Source organism: Haliotis asinina, chromosome 13 (assembly GCF_037392515.1).
Source record: "Haliotis asinina isolate JCU_RB_2024 chromosome 13, JCU_Hal_asi_v2, whole genome shotgun sequence".
Taxonomy (NCBI): Eukaryota; Metazoa; Mollusca; class Gastropoda; order Lepetellida; family Haliotidae; genus Haliotis; species Haliotis asinina.
This window is the reverse complement of record NC_090292.1, coordinates 34,909,023-34,928,671: the sequence shown is the minus strand read 5'-3', so window position 1 is coordinate 34,928,671 and position 19,649 is coordinate 34,909,023. Positions and strand designations below refer to the sequence as shown.

At 36.4% G+C, this 19,649-nt stretch overlaps 1 protein-coding gene across 1 annotated transcript in view; it reads right to left on the bottom strand.

Annotated features, from left to right (window-relative positions):
• Positions 1-19,649, bottom strand: part of LOC137260323 (sulfide:quinone oxidoreductase, mitochondrial-like) — a 56,632-nt gene that overhangs the window by 4,954 nt on the left and 32,029 nt on the right. Inside the window, exons 6-9 of the mRNA XM_067798000.1 lie at positions 14,163-14,271; positions 13,784-13,967; positions 1,766-1,833; positions 903-1,081 (exon numbers count right to left, since the gene is read on the bottom strand). Coding sequence (XP_067654101.1) covers positions 903-1,081; positions 1,766-1,833; positions 13,784-13,967; positions 14,163-14,271 — 540 coding nt within the window. The remainder of the gene's footprint in view (positions 1-902; positions 1,082-1,765; positions 1,834-13,783; positions 13,968-14,162; positions 14,272-19,649) is intronic.

The window sequence follows — 19,649 nt, the reverse complement described above, 5'->3', positions numbered from 1 at the left end:
GAGACATAGATGAGGATCAATGAAGCCCCTAAAACAAGCCTCATCTCTCCAGATTTCTCACAGACAGATGATGATCAATAAGGTCCCTTAAACAAGGTCCTTCTCTCCTTGACACATACAGACATAGTCGAGGAGTGATGATGCCCCTCAAGCAAGCCATATCTCTACAGGACACACACAGCATAAATGAGGATGGATGAAGCCGATTAAACAAGCCCCATCTCTACAGGACACACACAGATGAGGATGAATGAAGCCCCTAAAACAAGCCCCATCTTTCCAGGACACACACAGTTGAGGATCAATGAAGCCCCTATAACAAGCCCCTAAGAACAAGCCCCATCTTTCCAGGACACACACAGATGAAGATGAATGAAGCCCCTCAAACAAGCCCCATCTCTACAGGACACACACAGTTGAGGATCAATGAAGCCCTATAACAAGCCCCTAAGAACAAGCCCCATCTTTCCAGGACACACACAGATGAAGATGAATGAAGCCCCTCAAACAAGCCCCATCTCTACAGGACACACACAGTTGAGGATCAATGAAGCCCTATAACAAGCCCCTGAGAACAAGCCCCATCTTTCCAGGACACACACAGATGAAGATGAATGAAGCCCCTCAAACAAGCCCCATCTCTGCAGGACACACACAGATGAGGATCAACATACACATAAATGAAGATCAAAGAAGGCCCTCCAACAAGCCCCATCTCTACAGGACACACACAGATGAGGATCAATGAAGCCCCCAAAACAATGCCCATCTCTTCAGGGTACATACACATAAATGAAGATCAAAGAAGGCCCTCCAACAAGCACCATCTCTACAGGACACACACAGACATAAATGAGGATTGATGAAGCCCCTAAAACAAGCCAAATCTGTCCAAGACTTACTTGAGCATAACATTCCAGTACAACTCGGGCATGAAATCTTTCTTCATGTGGTACATGAGTCTCCTCTCCTTGCCCTGGTCAATGGGGAAAGTTTCCAGGGGCTGGCCAGCGAAGTCAAACTCTGCCAGGATGCACTTGTTGTTCCCCGTGAGGAGAGGACAAGATGTGTAGCCATCATACTGAAACACATGCTCCACACTAGAACAGGGCTGAAGGGAATACACCATGAAACACTATTCTTGCACTAAGGGACACAAAGACAAAACAATATTCACTAGATGGTAATAACAGTCATAGAAATATTTACAATGTAAATGTCAAGGAGTGGGAGGAACACCTGCCAAGGAGTGGGATGTGAGTGGGATGAGCAACTATCAAGGAGAAAGAGATACAACTGTCAGTATGTGGGAGGTGCAACTGTCAGGGGGAGGGAGGTACAACTGTCAGTGTGTGGGAGGTACAACTGTCAGGGAATGGGAGGAACAACTGTCAGGGAGAGGGAGGTACAACTGTCAGAGAGAAGGAGGTACAACTGTCAGGGAGTGGGAGGAACAACTGTCAGGGTGTGGGAGGAACAACTGTCAGGGAGAGGGAGGAACAACTGTCAGAGAGAGGGAGGTACAACTGTCAGAAAGAGGGAGGTACAACTCTCAGGGTGTGGGAGGTACAACTGTCAGAGAGAGGGAGGAACAACTGTCAGGGAGTGGGAGGAACAACTGTCAGGGTGTGGGAGGAACAACTGTCAGGGTGTGGGGGGTACAACTGTCAGAGAGAGGGAGGTACAACTGTCAGAAAGAGGGAGGTAACAACTCTCAGGGTGTGGGAGGTACAACTGTCAGGGTGTGGGTAGCTGGAATACTAACTTGACTCTGAGCTTTACCACCAGACATGACAGCTTGCAGGTTCTTCTTGAGTATACCACTCTGAGCAGCTGAAATGTAAATAAACATCATGAAATGTAAAGCAACTCATCATTTTAAAATTAATGCTAATTTCATATAACAAGAGTCATCAGAAGATGACATATATTCCACCAGGCCCCCACATATCTGAAAGGACAAATCATCTGACAGTTACTTGATGTTTTCTTAGATTAAGTTTGAACTGTTTCCATGGAAGTCATGAAAAATATAAATGACATATATCTTTAAACCCAAAAAATTATAAATCACAAAAACTGTAAATAGCAAAAGGCACCACATTGGGGTCTGCTACATTTATCTAACAACTTTTGCTAAAAGAAACTAGGAACTTTTTGAGATGTGCTCCGGAAACAAAATCACCTCTCACTTTTGAGACAAAGTCTGAATCGTTTTCATAGAAACCAAGAAACTAAGAAATCACAAAAACTTGTAACTAGCAAAAGGCACCATTGTAGCTTCTGACTGATATATTTACCAAGTTTTCCAGAAAAATAAAGAACGGATTTTGAGTTCTGCTCCAGTAATGAAGCCCATCCCTCCCTTTTGAGACTAAGTCTGAAATGTTTCCATTAAAACTGAGAAAATAATGTATCACAAAAACCTGTAAGTACAAAAAGGCACCACTTTCGGTTCTGACTGATGTATGTAACAAGTTTTGCAGAAAAATATTGATCAGTGTTATAGTTCTGCTCTGGAAACGAAGCCCATCCCTCCCTTTTGAGACTCAGTCCAAAACGTTTCCATTATAACCAAGGAAATAGCATATCACAAAAACTTGTAAATAGCAAAAGGCACCACTTTGGGATCTGCCACACATATCTACCAAGTTTTGCAGAAAAATATTGAACGGTTTTTGAGTTCTGCTCCGGAAACAAAGCCCATACCCCCATTTTGAAAACATTTCCATGGAAACAGAAAAAAATAATAAATCACAAAAACCTGTAAAGAGCAAAAGGCACCATTTTGGGATCTGCCACACATATCTAACAACTTTTGCTGACAGATATAACAAAGTTTTTGCGATGTGCTCCAGAAACGAAACACACCTCTCACTTTAGAGACAATGTCGGAATCCATGGAATCTGAGAAAATAATAAATCACAAAAACATTAGAGCAAAAGGCACCACTTCAGGTTCTGATTGATATATCTACCAAGTTTTGCAGAAAGGCATAGCATGGTTTCTGAGTTATGCTCTGGAAACAAAATGATTATGGAAGGATGGACAGACAGACAGACGAGGCGTTGACTATATCCCCCAACATTACACACCAGGGGGATAAAAATGAATAGAATCACTTACTTGTTTTTTTATGTAAAAAATATGAAAAGTGACTAAATACGCAAGGAAAGCATAAGAGTGATACTATATTTAATCTTTAATATACTTGTAATAGTGTGTAAATATATGTCACTATAATGTGTGAAACTTCAGTATTTTAAATTTAGGTATAAAACTTTATCATTACCAAAGTGGCCACTAACACTTGCACTGTTTAACTAACTCACTTGTAATCTAGTTGCAGCACCTAGCTTGGGCTCTATTGTTATTGGTAAGCGATCTGTGTCAGGTTCAATCTCTGCATTGGCCAGTAGTCAAAGTTACAGTTTCTTTCATAGATTTCACCTCCTCCACATATTTAAAACATTTACTGCCATTCATTTGTGAATCTACAATCTTTCTACTTCAGAACACAATCACTGCACAACACCAGCACATTGTGGGGTAAGTTAAATTAGATCTTTTAGTATTATATGCATAGCAGGGATATTAGAATTTAGTATGCTAGATTACATGTATTAAGGAATAGTGTTTTATCATATTTAGTGTATGTTAGGTGTTTTGTCCATAAATATATGCATGTTTAGTATTTTGGACAAATGCATGATGCCTTGTGTATCAGTACGCTAGTATACTGGCACGAGTTTATTTGACCAGTAGGGCATTCTATACCACCATGACGCCATGATATGTATCATGTATATGTAGTAGGTATATGTATATGTAGTAGGTATAGGTATATGTAGCAGGAATATGTATATGTAGCAGGTATATGTAGCAGGTATATGTATATGTAGCAGGTATATGTATATGTAGCAGGTACATGTATATGTAGCAGGTATATGTAGCAGGTATATGTATATGTAGTAGGTATATGTAGTAGGTATATGTATATGTAGTAGGTATAGGTATATGTAGTAGGTGTAGGTATATGTAGCAGGTATAGGTATATGTAGCAGGTATATGTATATGTAGTAGGTATATGTTTATGTAGTAGGTGTAGGTATATGTAGCAGGTATAGGTATATGTAGTAGGTATATGTAGTAGGTATATGTATATGTAGTAGGTATAGGTATATGTAGTAGGTATATGTATATGTAGCAGGTATAGGTATATGTAGCAGGTATATGTACATGTAGTAGGTATATGTATATGTAGTAGGTATATGTATATGTAGTAGGTATATGTAGTAGGTATAGGTATATGTAGCAGGTATATGTATATGTAGTAGGTATATGTATATGTAGCAGGTATAGGTATATGTAGTAGGTATATGTAGTAGGTATATGTATATGTAGTAGGTATATGTACATGTAGCAGGTATATGTATATGTAGCAGGTATATGTAGTAGGTATATGTATATGTAGCAGGTATATGTATATGTAGTAGGTATATGTATATGTAGCAGGTATATGTAGTAGGTATATGTATATGTAGTAGGTATATGTATATGTAGCAGGTATATGTATATGTAGCAGGTATATGTAGTAGGTATATGTATATGTAGCAGGTATATGTATATGTAGTAGGTATATGTAGTAGGTATAGGTATAAATAGCAGGTATATGTATATGTAGTAGGTATATGTATATGTAGTAGGTATATCTAGTAGGTATATGTACATGTAGCAGGTATATGTAGTAGGTATATGTAGCAGGTATATGTATATGTAGTAGGTATAGGTATATGTAGTAGGTATATGTATATGTAGCAGGTATATGTAGTAGGTATATGTATATGTAGCAGGTATATGTATATGTAGCAGGTATATCTATATGTAGTAGGTATATGTAGTAGGTATAGGTATATGTAGCAGGTATATGTATATGTAGTAGGTACATGTAGTAGGTATATGTATATGTAGCAGGTATATATATATGTAGCAGGTATAGGTATATGTAGTAGGTATAGGTATATGTAGTAGGTATAGGTATATGTAGTAGGTATATGTAGCAGGTATATGTATATGTAGCAGGTATATGTATATGTAGTAGGTATAGGTATATGTAGTAGGTATATGTAGTAGGTATATGTATATGTAGCAGGTATATGTATATGTAGCAGGTATATGTATCTGTAGTAGGTATATGTATATGTAGCAGGTATATGTACATGTAGTAGGTATATGTAGCAGGTATATGTATATGTAGTAGGTATAGGTATATGTAGTAGGTATATGTAGTAGGTATATGTATATGTAGCAGGTATATGTACATGTAGTAGGTATACGTATATGTAGTAGGTATAGGTATATGTAGCAGGAACATGTATCTGTAGTAGGTATATGTACATGTAGCAGGTATATGTATATGTAGCAGGTATATGTATCTGCAGTAGGTACATGTATATGTAGTAGGTATATGTATATGTAGCAGGTATATGTATATGTAGCAGGTATATGTATATGTAGCAGGTATATGTAGCAGGTATATGTATATGTAGCAGGTATATGTAGCAGGTATATGTACATGTAGCAGGTATATGTAGCAGGTATAGGTATATGTAGCAGGTATAGGTATATGTAGCAGGTATATGTATCTGTAGTAGGTATATGTATATGTAGTAGGTATAGGTATATGTAGTAGGTATATGTATATGTAGTAGGTATATGTATATGTAGTAGATAAATGTATATGTAGTAGGTACATGTATATGTAGCAGGTATATGTATCTGTAGTAGGTACATGTATATGTAGTAGGTATATGTATATGTAGCAGGTATATGTATATGTAGCAGGTATATGTATATGTAGCAGGTATATGTAGCAGGTATATGTATATGTAGCAGGTATATGTAGCAGGTATATGTACATGTAGCAGGTATATGTAGCAGGTATAGGTATATGTAGCAGGTATAGGTATATGTAGCAGGTATATGTATATGTAGTAGGTATATGTAGCAGGTATATGTATATGTAGCAGGTATATGTATATGTAGCAGGTATATGAATATGTAGCAGGTATATGTATATGTAGCAGGTATATGTAGTAGGTATATGTATATGTAGCAGGTATATGTAGTAGGTATAGGTATATGTAGCAGGTATATGTATATGTAGTGGGTATATGTAGCAGGTATATGTATATGTAGCAGGTATACGTATATGTAGCAGGTATATGTAGTAGGTATATGTATATGTAGTAGGTATATGTAGCAGGTATATGTATATGTAGTAGGTATAGGTATATGTCGTAGGTATATGTAGTAGGTATATGTATATGTAGTAGGTATATGTAGTAGGTATATGTATATGTAGCAGGTATATGTATATGTAGTAGGTATATGTATATGTAGTAGGTATAGGTATATGTAGTAGGTATAGGTATATGTAGTAGGTATATGTAGTAGGTATATGTATATGTAGCAGGTATATGTATATGTAGTAGGTATAGGTATATGTAGCAGGTATATGTAGCAGGTATATGTATATGTAGTAGGTATAGGTATATGTCGTAGGTATATGTATATGTAGTAGGTATATGTAGTAGGTATATGTATATGTAGCAGGTATATGTATATGTAGTAGGTATAGGTATATGTAGTAGGTATATGTATATGTAGCAGGTATATGTATATGTAGTAGGTATAGGTATATGTAGTAGGTATATGTATATGTAGTAGGTATATGTATATGTAGTAGGTATATGTATATGTAGCAGGTATATGTAGTAGGTATATGTATATGTAGTAGGTATAGGTATATGTAGTAGGTATATGTATATGTAGTAGGTATATGTATATGTAGTAGGTATAGGTATATGTAGTAGGTATATGTATATGTAGCAGGTATATGTATATGTAGTAGGTATAGGTATATGTAGTAGGTATATGTAGTAGGTATATGTATATGTAGCAGGTATATGTATATGTAGTAGGTATATGTATATGTAGCAGGTATATGTATATGTAGTAGGTATATGTATATGTAGCAGGTATATGTAGTAGGTATATGTATATGCAGCAGGTATATGTATATGTAGTAGGTATAGGTATATGTAGTAGGTATAGGTATAGGTAGTAGGTATATGTAGTAGGTATATGTATATGTAGCAGGTATATGTATATGTAGTAGGTATAGGTATATGTAGTAGGTATATGTAGCAGGTATGTGTATATGTAGCAGGTATATGTATATGTAGCAGGTATATGTATCTGTAGTAGGTATATGTATCTGTAGTAGGTATAGGTATATGTAGTAGGTATATGTATATGTAGTAGGTATATGTATCTGTAGTAGGTATATGTATATGTAGCAGGTATATGTATATGTAGTAGGTATATGTAGTAGGTATATGTATATGTAGCAGGTATACGTATATGTAGCAGGTATATGTAGTAGGTATATGTATATGTAGTAGGTATATGTAGCAGGTATATGTATATGTAGTAGGTATAGGTATATGTCGTAGGTATATGTAGCAGGTATATGTATATGTAGTAGGTATATGTAGTAGGTATATGTATATGTAGCAGGTATATGTATATGTAGTAGGTATATGTAGTAGGTATATGTATATGTAGCAGGTATATGTATATGTAGTAGGTATAGGTATATGTAGTAGGTATATGTATATGTAGCAGGTATATGTATATGTAGTAGGTATAGGTATATGTAGTAGGTATAGGTATATGTAGTAGGTATATGTAGTAGGTATATGTATATGTAGCAGGTATATGTATATGTAGTAGGTATAGGTATATGTAGCAGGTATATGTAGCAGGTATATGTATATGTAGTAGGTATAGGTATATGTCGTAGGTATAGGTATATGTAGTAGGTATATGTAGTAGGTATATGTATATGTAGCAGGTATATGTATATGTAGTAGGTATAGGTATATGTAGTAGGTATATGTAGCAGGTATGTGTATATGTAGCAGGTATATGTATATGTAGCAGGTATATGTATCTGTAGTAGGTATATGTATATGTAGTAGGTATAGGTATATGTAGTAGGTATATGTATATGTAGTAGGTATATGTATCTGTAGTAGGTATATGTATATGTAGCAGGTATATGTATATGTAGTAGGTATATGTAGTAGGTATATGTATATGTAGCAGGTATATGTACATGTAGTAGGTATACGTATATGTAGTAGGTATAGGTATATGTAGCAGGAACATGTATCTGTAGTAGGTATATGTACATGTAGCAGGTATATGTATATGTAGCAGGTATATGTATCTGTAGTAGGTACATGTATATGTAGTAGGTATGTGTATATGTAGCAGGTACATGTATATGTAGCAGGTATATGTATATGTAGCAGGTATATGTAGCAGGTATATGTATATGTAGCAGGTATATGTAGCAGGTATATGTATATGTAGTAGGTATATGTAGTAGGTATATGTATATGTAGCAGGTATATGTATATGTAGTAGGTATAGGTATATGTAGCAGGTATATGTATCTGTAGTAGGTATATGTATATGTAGCAGGTATATGTATATGTAGTAGGTATAGGTATATGTAGTAGGTATAGGTATATGTAGTAGGTATATGTAGCAGGTATATGTATATGTAGCAGGTATATGTATATGTAGCAGGTATATGTATATGTAGTATTTATAGGTATATGTAGTAGGTATAGGTATATGTAGTAGGTATAGGTATATGTAGCAGGTATATGTATATGTAGTAGGTATATGTATATGTAGCAGGTATATGTATCTGTAGTAGGTATATGTATATGTAGTAGGTATAGGTATATGTAGCAGGTATATGTATATGTAGTAGGTATAGGTATATGTAGCAGGTATATGTATCTGTAGTAGGTATATGTATATGTAGCAGGTATATGTATATGTAGTAGGTATAGGTATATGTAGTAGGTATAGGTATATGTAGTAGGTATATGTAGTAGGTATAGGTATATGTAGCAGGTATATGTATATGTAGCAGGTATATGTATATGTAGTAGGTATAGGTATATGTAGTAGGTATAGGTATATGTAGAAGGTATATGTAGTAGGTATATGTATATGTAGTAGGTATATGTATATGTAGTAGGTATATGTATATGTAGTAGGTATATGTATATGTAGTAGGTATATGTAGCAGGTATATGTAGCAGGTATATGTATATGTAGTAGGTAAATGTATATGTAGTAGGTATATGTATATGTAGTAGGTATATGTATATGTAGTAGGTATATGTATATGTAGTAGGTAAATGTATATGTAGTAGGTACATGTATATGTAGCAGGTATATGTATCTGTAGTAGGTACATGTATATGTAGTAGGTATATGTATATGTAGCAAGTATATGTATATGTAGCAGGTATATGTATATGTAGCAGGTATATGTAGCAGGTATATGTATATGTAGCAGGTATATGTAGCAGGTATATGTACATGTAGCAGGTATATGTAGCAGGTATAGGGATATGTAGCAGGTATAGGTATATGTAGCAGGTATATGTATATGTAGTAGGTATATGTAGCAGGTATATGTATATGTAGCAGGTATATGTATATGTAGCAGGTATATGCATATGCAGCAGGTATATGTACATGTAGCAGGTATATGTAGCAGGTATATGTACATGTAGCAGGTATATGTATATGCAGCAGGTATATGTATATGTAGTAGGTATAGGTATATGTAGTAGGTATAGGTATATGTAGTAGGTATATGTAGTAGGTATATGTATATGTAGCAGGTATATGTATATGTAGTAGGTATAGGTATATGTAGTAGGTATATGTAGCAGGTATGTGTATATGTAGCAGGTATATGTATATGTAGCAGGTATATGTATCTGTAGTAGGTATATGTATATGTAGTAGGTATAGGTATATGTAGTATGTATATGTATATGTAGTAGGTATATGTATCTGTAGTAGGTATATGTATATGTAGCAGGTATATGTATATGTAGCAGGTATATGTAGTAGGTATATGTATATGTAGCAGGTATATGTACATGTAGTAGGTATACGTATATGTAGTAGGTATAGGTATATGTAGCAGGAACATGTATCTGTAGTAGGTATATGTACATGTAGCAGGTATATGTATATGTAGCAGGTATATGTATCTGTAGTAGGTACATGTATATGTAGTAGGTATGTGTATATGTAGCAGGTACATGTATATGTAGCAGGTATATGTATATGTAGCAGGTATATGTAGCAGGTATATGTATATGTAGCAGGTATATGTAGCAGGTATATGTATATGTAGTAGGTATATGTAGTAGGTATATGTATATGTAGCAGGTATATGTATATGTAGTAGGTATAGGTATATGTAGCAGGTATATGTATCTGTAGTAGGTATATGTATATGTAGCAGGTATATGTATATGTAGTAGGTATAGGTATATGTAGTAGGTATAGGTATATGTAGTAGGTATATGTAGCAGGTATATGTATATGTAGCAGGTATATGTATATGTAGCAGGTATATGTATATGTAGTAGGTATAGGTATATGTAGTAGGTATAGGTATATGTAGTAGGTATAGGTATATGTAGCAGGTATATGTATCTGTAGTAGGTATATGTATATGTAGCAGGTATATGTATCTGTAGTAGGTATATGTATATGTAGTAGGTATAGGTATATGTAGCAGGTATATGTATATGTAGTAGGTATAGGTATATGTAGCAGGTATATGTATCTGTAGTAGGTGTATGTATATGTAGCAGGTATATGTATATGTAGTAGGTATAGGTATATGTAGTAGGTATAGGTATATGTAGTAGGTATATGTAGTAGGTATAGGTATATGTAGCAGGTATATGTATATGTAGCAGGTATATGTATATGTAGCAGGTATATGTATATGTAGTAGGTATAGGTATATGTAGTAGGTATAGGTATATGTAGAAGGTATATGTAGTAGGTATATGTATATGTAGTAGGTATATGTATATGTAGTAGGTATATGTATATGTAGTAGGTATATGTATATGTAGTAGGTATATGTAGCAGGTATATGTAGCAGGTATATGTATATGTAGTAGGTAAATGTATATGTAGTAGGTATATGTATATGTAGTAGGTATATGTATATGTAGTAGGTATATGTATATGTAGTAGGTAAATGTATATGTAGTAGGTACATGTATATGTAGCAGGTATATGTATCTGTAGTAGGTACATGTATATGTAGTAGGTATATGTATATGTAGCAAGTATATGTATATGTAGCAGGTATATGTATATGTAGCAGGTATATGTAGCAGGTATATGTATATGTAGCAGGTATATGTAGCAGGTATATGTACATGTAGCAGGTATATGTAGCAGGTATAGGTATATGTAGCAGGTATATGTAGCAGGTATATGTATATGTAGCAGGTATATGTATATGTAGCAGGTATATGTAGTAGGTATATGTATATGTAGCAGGTATATGTAGCAGGTATAGGTATATGTAGCAGGTATATGTATATGTAGTAGGTATATGTATATGTAGTAGGTATATGTATATGTAGCAGCCACAAAACTTCCGAGTTCCCTGCTGGGATTCGAACAACGGACCTTCTGATCTGAAGTCGGATGCCTTGTCCACATGACCAAAGAGGTTAACCCCGTCTGCAAGCTGACAAGGAAGGATGTCATCTTTGGGATGACTTCATGCCCTGCTACATATACATATTAGGTATTTTATGATTGGCACGATATAGTAATGTGTATCGTGTACGTTTATTACTCATAAGGTTCAGTTTCTAAATACACATTTATGCATGTATTAGTGTCAGTAAGATAACTATATATGTGTACGCTAATGCCATTTATGATGCATATCTTTATAAACTAGCAGCATACTTAGGCAACATTTTGTTCATTTAGGTTCATTGAGATGTATTACTTAGTTGTTGGCCTAGTCTGCCTACGTCCCTGAGACGAGGTAAGGTATTGGTTTAGATTGTGATTGTAAATATTAGTAATTCTACAATGATCAGAGTACATGTCTTTGTTTATTCTAAATGATTGGCAGTTATCAGATGTATCAATAGCCTAGTGGTAACCATATTGAACGTATAACCTGTTGTATGTAGGACAGACATGAAGTAATTGATGTATTGTTTCATCATTCAGGGCACTTTGTTAGTCCAGTTGTATGGACAGCAAAGTGGCTATCTCCATATCCCACACTACCAGCGCTGGCATAAGTCCCTGAAAACCTTCACAAGTGTTCACCTATTGCACTACCTTACAGAAACACCTCTGTTACATACTAATACATTCGGTTATCCTCACATAACTGTTTTTCGACCATATAAGGCGACAGCGTTCATACAACATCAATAATTGAGCGGAAAAAAATAAAGTACATTTCCTACCTTAGCGGACACATTCCAGAAGTCAATACACACAATTCCCAATGTCAGACATATCCTCGTTAAATGGCGCTACTACCATTTGTATGCAATGTCAACATCCGATCAATGAAGTGACGTCAACAGTTAAATCCATAGATTTAAAATTTTGACAGGACTATCCGGCTGAGAGAGTCATGTAAACATTGCAGACGATGTTCCACACTGAGGTTTACGTGGTATATTTAAGATATCCTTATATTAAATTACTGACATGCATTCAAGAAAAGGATGCAAGCATAAATTGCACTATGTTCACAATATTTCCAAAGTGACACTTATCTTTGGAAGCTTCACGCGAAGCTTCACGCGAAGCATTTTGTCGGAGTTAACTGTCAATTTGGCGGCTCAGTGATGTCACATGACTGATTATAATGAGAGAAACCGAGAACAAAATGGCCATTTGAAACTAGGAGTAGTTCGAAAACAGGTTGTGCGACTACACAATTTATGTTACTGTAGGAGATCGGGTATTTTATATTGTAGAAATGGCATGTCGGGTGGAATAAAATGGTGTTATGGTGTTTTGGGGTTGTTTGTGTTTATATATCGGTGGGTTGGGTGGCTTTTTATACATGTGGTTTTGTTAATGTAAACAAATAGGTTATGTGGCTTATAATTACATCTTTGCCTATCGTGCAAGCACCGTATTGACATCGTTATCTTGTAGTCATTTATTCTACTTATCACTCACGTTTGGCAGTAAAATTCCATTGGAATTTCCTTCGTTGGTCATGTAGTGTAGCTGGGTATCTGTCGTATCCCTTTGCTGTCCACCATGATGGGTGCGGAAGCGGAAGGTGCGCAGTGCCGCAGTGAAGTTGTTTATTATTGCGTAGCCAATCATAACACTTCATTGTGACCTTTCAGAGGTTAGCTCATGGGGTATATAAGAGCCTGATGCGACTGATATCGTCTTGCATATCGGTGTTCCGAGCAAGTAAGTCCTCTGCCTATATGGGGGATGTTCCCTACAGCTCGTTAGGGTTGGTTTGTTTTGTTGGGACTCGTATTGATGAGTAGTTTTAAACTGTAGCCCGGTGGGAAAAATAGATGAAGATATAGTATAGTTTACGGGATTGATATGTAGGTAGCGAGGGTTGGGGGAGAAATTACTGTTAGGAATTAAGTAGTTGTAGGAACTAGAATAGGAAATAGGTTTTGTTTTTGTTAAAGGAGTGAGAGAGAGTTATTTTTGTTCAGTTTTTGTTATAATTTGTTTTGCTTATTTTTCTTATGTTTTATCAGAGACCATATAATAGATATTGTGGTCCTACTAACTTTGCCTGTGTACTACACAACAATCTTAGGTTGACCTTGTCCCTGAACTGACCTGCTGCAGCTGCTGTCTTGGAGGTTGGCACACTTGTGCAGTCACCAATACCGAATATGTTAGGGTACTTCACATGCTGCAGGGTTTCCTTATTGACGTCCAGGTAGCCATCTGGGTTAACAAGACTGCTCTGTCGGAGGGGGTCAGGGGCCGACATGGGAGGGGTCACATGTAAGAAGCTGTACTGAAAGTACATCACACACATCAGCTGACCTCAATTCTAGAAATGGTACAGTTATAATGCTGTCAATAGTCTTGCATTTCTTGTTTTTCACAATGTAAGCATTTGGGGGAATTCAATCCTGGTCTTCTGCGTGATCAGAGCATGCTTAACCATTATGCTACCCCACCGCCCCTTGTATGTGGATGACTGGGTTACCTGGTATGTTTCCGTGCGTCCTTCTGGGCTGTCCAGGTCCACAAAGACTGCCTCCTTCTTGTCTGGCCGAACCTCCACAAGGCTCCGTCTGTAGTTCACCTCAATGTTCCTGTTAGTGAGTGAGTGAGTGAGTGAGTGAGTGAGTGAGTGAGTGAGTGAGTTTAGTTTTACGCTACTTTTAGCAATATTCCAGCAGTATCACGACAAGCGACACCAGAAATGAGCTTCACATACTGTACCCATGCAAGGTATCAAACCAAGGCCTTTATCATGATAAGTGAACGCTTTAACCACTAGGCTACCCCACCGACCATCCTGTATGTAAGTACTGGAGCATTACAAACTGTCCTAGTGCTTGCTTTTAAATTTAGTTGCTAGCATGAAAAAGAAGGTACCTTATCTACACTGTGTCTAAGTGAGAGAGTTTAGGTTTACACCATACTCAGCAATAATCCAGCTATATGACAACAGTCTGTTGATAAATCGAGTCTGGACCTGACAATCAAGTTATCAACAACATGAGCTGGGAACCAATGACATGTGCCAGACAAGTCAATGAGCCAGACCACTAGTTACTCATTTCATTAGTTGCCTCTTATGATATGCATAATTGCCTTTTGTCACAAGTATGGATTGCTGAAGACCTGTTTTACCACAGATCTTCCTGGGTCACATCTACACTGTAACTAAATTGGTCTTCAATAAGGCAGAGTTAAATATACAAATAAAATAATACTGCTACTTGTGCCTGCAGTCTAATATGACACATTACTATGTGATGGCAAGTTAGCCTTTAAACAAGCACATCATGACAAAACCATCCCATGGTTGATGTTACGAGCAATGCTCAACAATGGACAAGTCATTAACCAAATCACTGGGCCCAACAGATTATTCAGTTATGTCTTACACCAAGCATGGGCTGTGGTTTGACACTACTCAGACAGAAGTGTAACAGAACTACTACGAGGACAAACTAAATAGTATTGTATTTCAACATCTCACCACTATCTGTACAGGACCTACTGCTAAAGAACATTACTCATATCACAGACCAACACTATAGAATTACACAGAAAATCATCCAAAATGCTCAGTGTCTGTCAGTTTCGTGATCCATTCTGGGATTTAACCCCCTGGATGCCACAGAGACATATATGTCCTTCCTCTACATAACTTACTTTGAAGTCCAATAAACTTCTAAATATACCACGCATATATAAATACTTCACAGTTTTGAATTCTGCGGAAAATTCCCAGTTTCTTGATACTATCCACTATTATCTCAGACCAAGCTAAAGTGCTTACAATCGCCTTTCAAAATAGACTTCATCGTAAATGTCGTCAACTTTCAAACTGTACAAAATCGAGATTCACAGCGTTATTTGCAGTATGTTTTGAAATGTGAAAATCGGATAATTACTGGGAGTAATGAATTTCAAAAACAGCATATTGATGATCACTGATATCAAGTTTTCATGTAACCAGTAATGATAATTCTGAAACGTCACCGATGTACCCAGAATCGGTTGGGATGTTTTCGAAATTACACTCACTCGAAATTGCACTTTTAGTGCAGCGTGACGCCATGACTGACGCAAACTCACGCAGAACGACAACGGTACTTATCAGCATTTCTGGCTTCTTCCGTCATTTACAATGTAAACGATAAGAACATATAACAGTACACAGATAGTCAGAATAATTCTGATTACTTACATCTCACATTTATGTACAAAACATCCCTGAATGAAGGAAAAAGTCCTCGCTAAATCCTGTGCACCCTTGCCAGCGAAGCCGCCATTTTGAAAGAAATCGGTCATCAGTAGTGATGTCACACGTCAACATTGTTGCACATATTAGGCAACTTCTTTGAGGTGAAGGTCGGTTGAACAAGAGTAAACACAATGCCCATACCATTCCGATTGCACTTTTAGTATTGTCATGTATATTTTGCGTATCGTTCAGATATTTTTTCATGAAACTGATTTCAGTATCTACATATATCCATGTTCAACATCATATCATATGTGGATATAAGGCATGCTTTTTAATTCTTTGAAAGCTTCTGATTGTTTGAATAATATTTACATGGGAAATTGACTCAGTAAGTGTACTATACCACATTTTAAGCCTCTACACAAGTGTTGGAAGATCACACGTAGCCATTACTGCAACATGTGCTTTAGTTCCCGTGATGTACAATGTTCAGTACATTGAGACAAATATTGGATAAGAATGAAGATTTTTATGGATATCAACTTCTTTATGAGAGAACACAACGTTTCGGAGTTAATGCTTGCTCCTTCATCAGGTGATTGAGAAAGGGATACAGAGGTGTATTTATATGTACAGGTAAAACAATAACAAAGTAACAAGTGGAATGAGTGCTGATAGGAAGACGATAGTTAAGATAACAATGATGGAAGCCAATGGTAATGCATTACAGTTGATTGGATATGTTTACATAACACAGATACGGGGTAAGGACGATGTACATGATTGGGGATGAGGATGGAAGCCAAAGGTGATACATTACGCATGATAGGATGATGTACATAACACACGATAGGGGGTGAGCATGTTTACATGAGGGTTGATGATGTACAAACACAAGTAGGTAAGGATGTACTCGGGTAGATTGGCTATACATGAATTACATAGATAGAATGTACACAGGTAGATGAGATTAATTTATCAATAAGTCCCAGGCACTTGGTAGGTACACTCCTTGGTCGCGGTTGATGGCTGGTTTCTGTCTCCGGATCTCGATGGCCTCTTGCAGTTTCCTTTGGCGCCAGTTGTTGTTGTTGGTAGATAGTATCCTAGTGTCCTCCCATCGAATAGAGTGTTCAGGGTTCTTGAGAATGTGTTCAGAGATGGCCGATTTCTGGTCGAGTTTCCTGACTGAGGTCTGATGTTCCTTCATTCTGGTGTTGATTGGTCTCAGCGTTTCTCCAATGTATAGGTCGCCACAGTTGCAAGGGATCTGGTAGATGCATCCTCTCGGGTTAGGGTGTTCACAGCTGGGTCCTTTACCGTTGGCTTTTAGGTAGGTCTTGATGGTCTTGCCACTGGAGAAGGTGACATCGATGCTGGCTTTGGTCTTGATGAGGCGTGATATTTGATGACTGATGGGGCCAAGGTAGGGTATGGTTACTCTGATGGGTGATAGAGAAGGTTTGGGGCGGGGTTCTCGGTCCTTAAGGGTCTTGTTGATGGTGGCTGTGACGAGCTGGGGAGGGTAACCGTTGAGTGTGGTGAATGTCTTTATTCATAAATTAATCTCATCTACCTGTGTACATTCTATCTATGTAATTCATGTATAGCCAATCTACCCGAGTACATCCTTACCTACTTGTGTTTGTACATCATCAACCCTCATGTAAACATGCTCACCCCCTATCGTGTGTTATGTACATCATCCTATCATGCGTAATGTATCACCATTGGCTTCCATCCTCATCCCCAATCATGTACATCGTCCTTACCCCGTATCTGTGTTATGTAAACATATCCAATCAACTGTAATGCATTACCATTGGCTTCCATCATTGTTATCTTAACTATCGGCTTCCTATCAGCACTCATTCCACTTGTTACTTTGTTATTGTTTTACCTGTACATATAAATACACCTCTGTATCCCTTTCTCAATCACCTGATGAAGGAGCAAGCATTAACTCCGAAACGTTGTGTTCTCTCATAAAGAAGTTGATATCCATAAAAATCTTCATTCTTATGTATTTTCACTTCTAAATGACATTCAAAGACTTGATACAAATATTGGAGTTTCATATGTACAGGTTAATAAATAGTGACTTAATTCCAGCTTATAAGTAAAACTGATAATATTAATGAAAATGATTTGTACATTTTATGATATGTTGAGGGCACACATATTTAAAGGAATTCTCTTGTTCATTGTATTGGTTTGTGTCGTTTTTATAGAAAAAATAAATTATGAATATTGATTGACCAGGTGCGAGTTTGTCAAGAATGATTCATTATCATTTTTTCGATAATAAAGTCAATTCAAATTCGATTAAAATATATCTAATGGCAGAATATCTAACTCAAACAATATTTATACGAAAAATGTTAAAAACATATAAACCAGGTCATGTCTTAATTTGGACAAGCCTTACGTCCATATTCTAATACTTCTGTACTGAAAAAGCGATCTCTTTGTACCTTTCATTGCATACTTATGACGTGAAATAATTTCATAATCATAAGAAGAAAAGTCTATTTCCTAAATGAATATTCAATAAATATTCAGGTGTTGTGAAATTTTCATTTACGCTAAATTGAGCTAGACAGGTGCGCGTGTTGCTCACAACAAGATATGTAGTAAAACCGTGTATTTGTTGATATATTCAGGACACTATTTCAGTGGTAAAACCATTCATTTTATATTTTAGCTCAAAAGTGTTGAATTCTGACACAGAAGCCGAGATCTTTTACACATTGAGTAGAAATTAGGTTAGATATATACTAATCAGCAACCAGAGTCGTCTTTTTCCGACGTCACAAAATGCACAAACACGCCGTGACGTCAACTAAAATGTCGCATTATTTTCAGTTATTTCATTACATTTGCAAATGTGGCTGTTACTCCGTTAATAATTATGTAAAATTAATCAAAATACATCTACACAAACAGGAGAATATGGGAATCTAAGAACTAAATAATGTATCGGATAGGTCCATCCAAAGCGCTATTACCTGCTTTTTGATGTAGCACATTGGCATCTTTTATTACAAATTGTGAAACTACCGAAAGGTATCCTCTCACATTGGGGAACTTTGTATTGGAATAGTTTGGTTCACTCTAAACAAAACATAACGAAAATATATTGTCCGTATCCACAGCAAATTCTCTCCATGTGATCTGAGTTACATTTACCTAATGTAAAGCGTTGCGGAGTTATGCCCCCTTATCTTTATACGTGCATGACTTCTCTCTCGACGTTTGACGTCATAGAAGAAAATCGATTTTTGACATTTATTGCTGGTCATTTTTTATTTTGTGAGTATGACGTTATGCATTAGCACATACATCCATTTCATATACACTTATGTCGGTCAGATATCAAGCTGTATTTTCTTCGCTCACACTTTCCTTAAAGATGCCAAATTAAAAAAATCGTAGCAGAGTGCATTTATTGGTGCACGATAAAAAATGGAGAAATTTACTGTTTTTCAACACACACAAAAGTTTTTGACAACTTTTAGCAGTGTCTATTTCTCAAACCCCTGAGGTAGCTACAGTTATATTTATACCAACGGATAGGAATTAAATATTCTACATTCCTGTGCAATTGTATAGCCGTACACAGATCCAGGACCATGTGAGAGCAAATCTTACACAACGTTCACTTTTCAAACCTACGAAAATGTGCGCCTGAAAAAAAAACTCGGCATCCAGGGGGTTAAACAACAGACCTTCTGATCCTGGGTCGGACGCCTCGTCCACATACCCAGT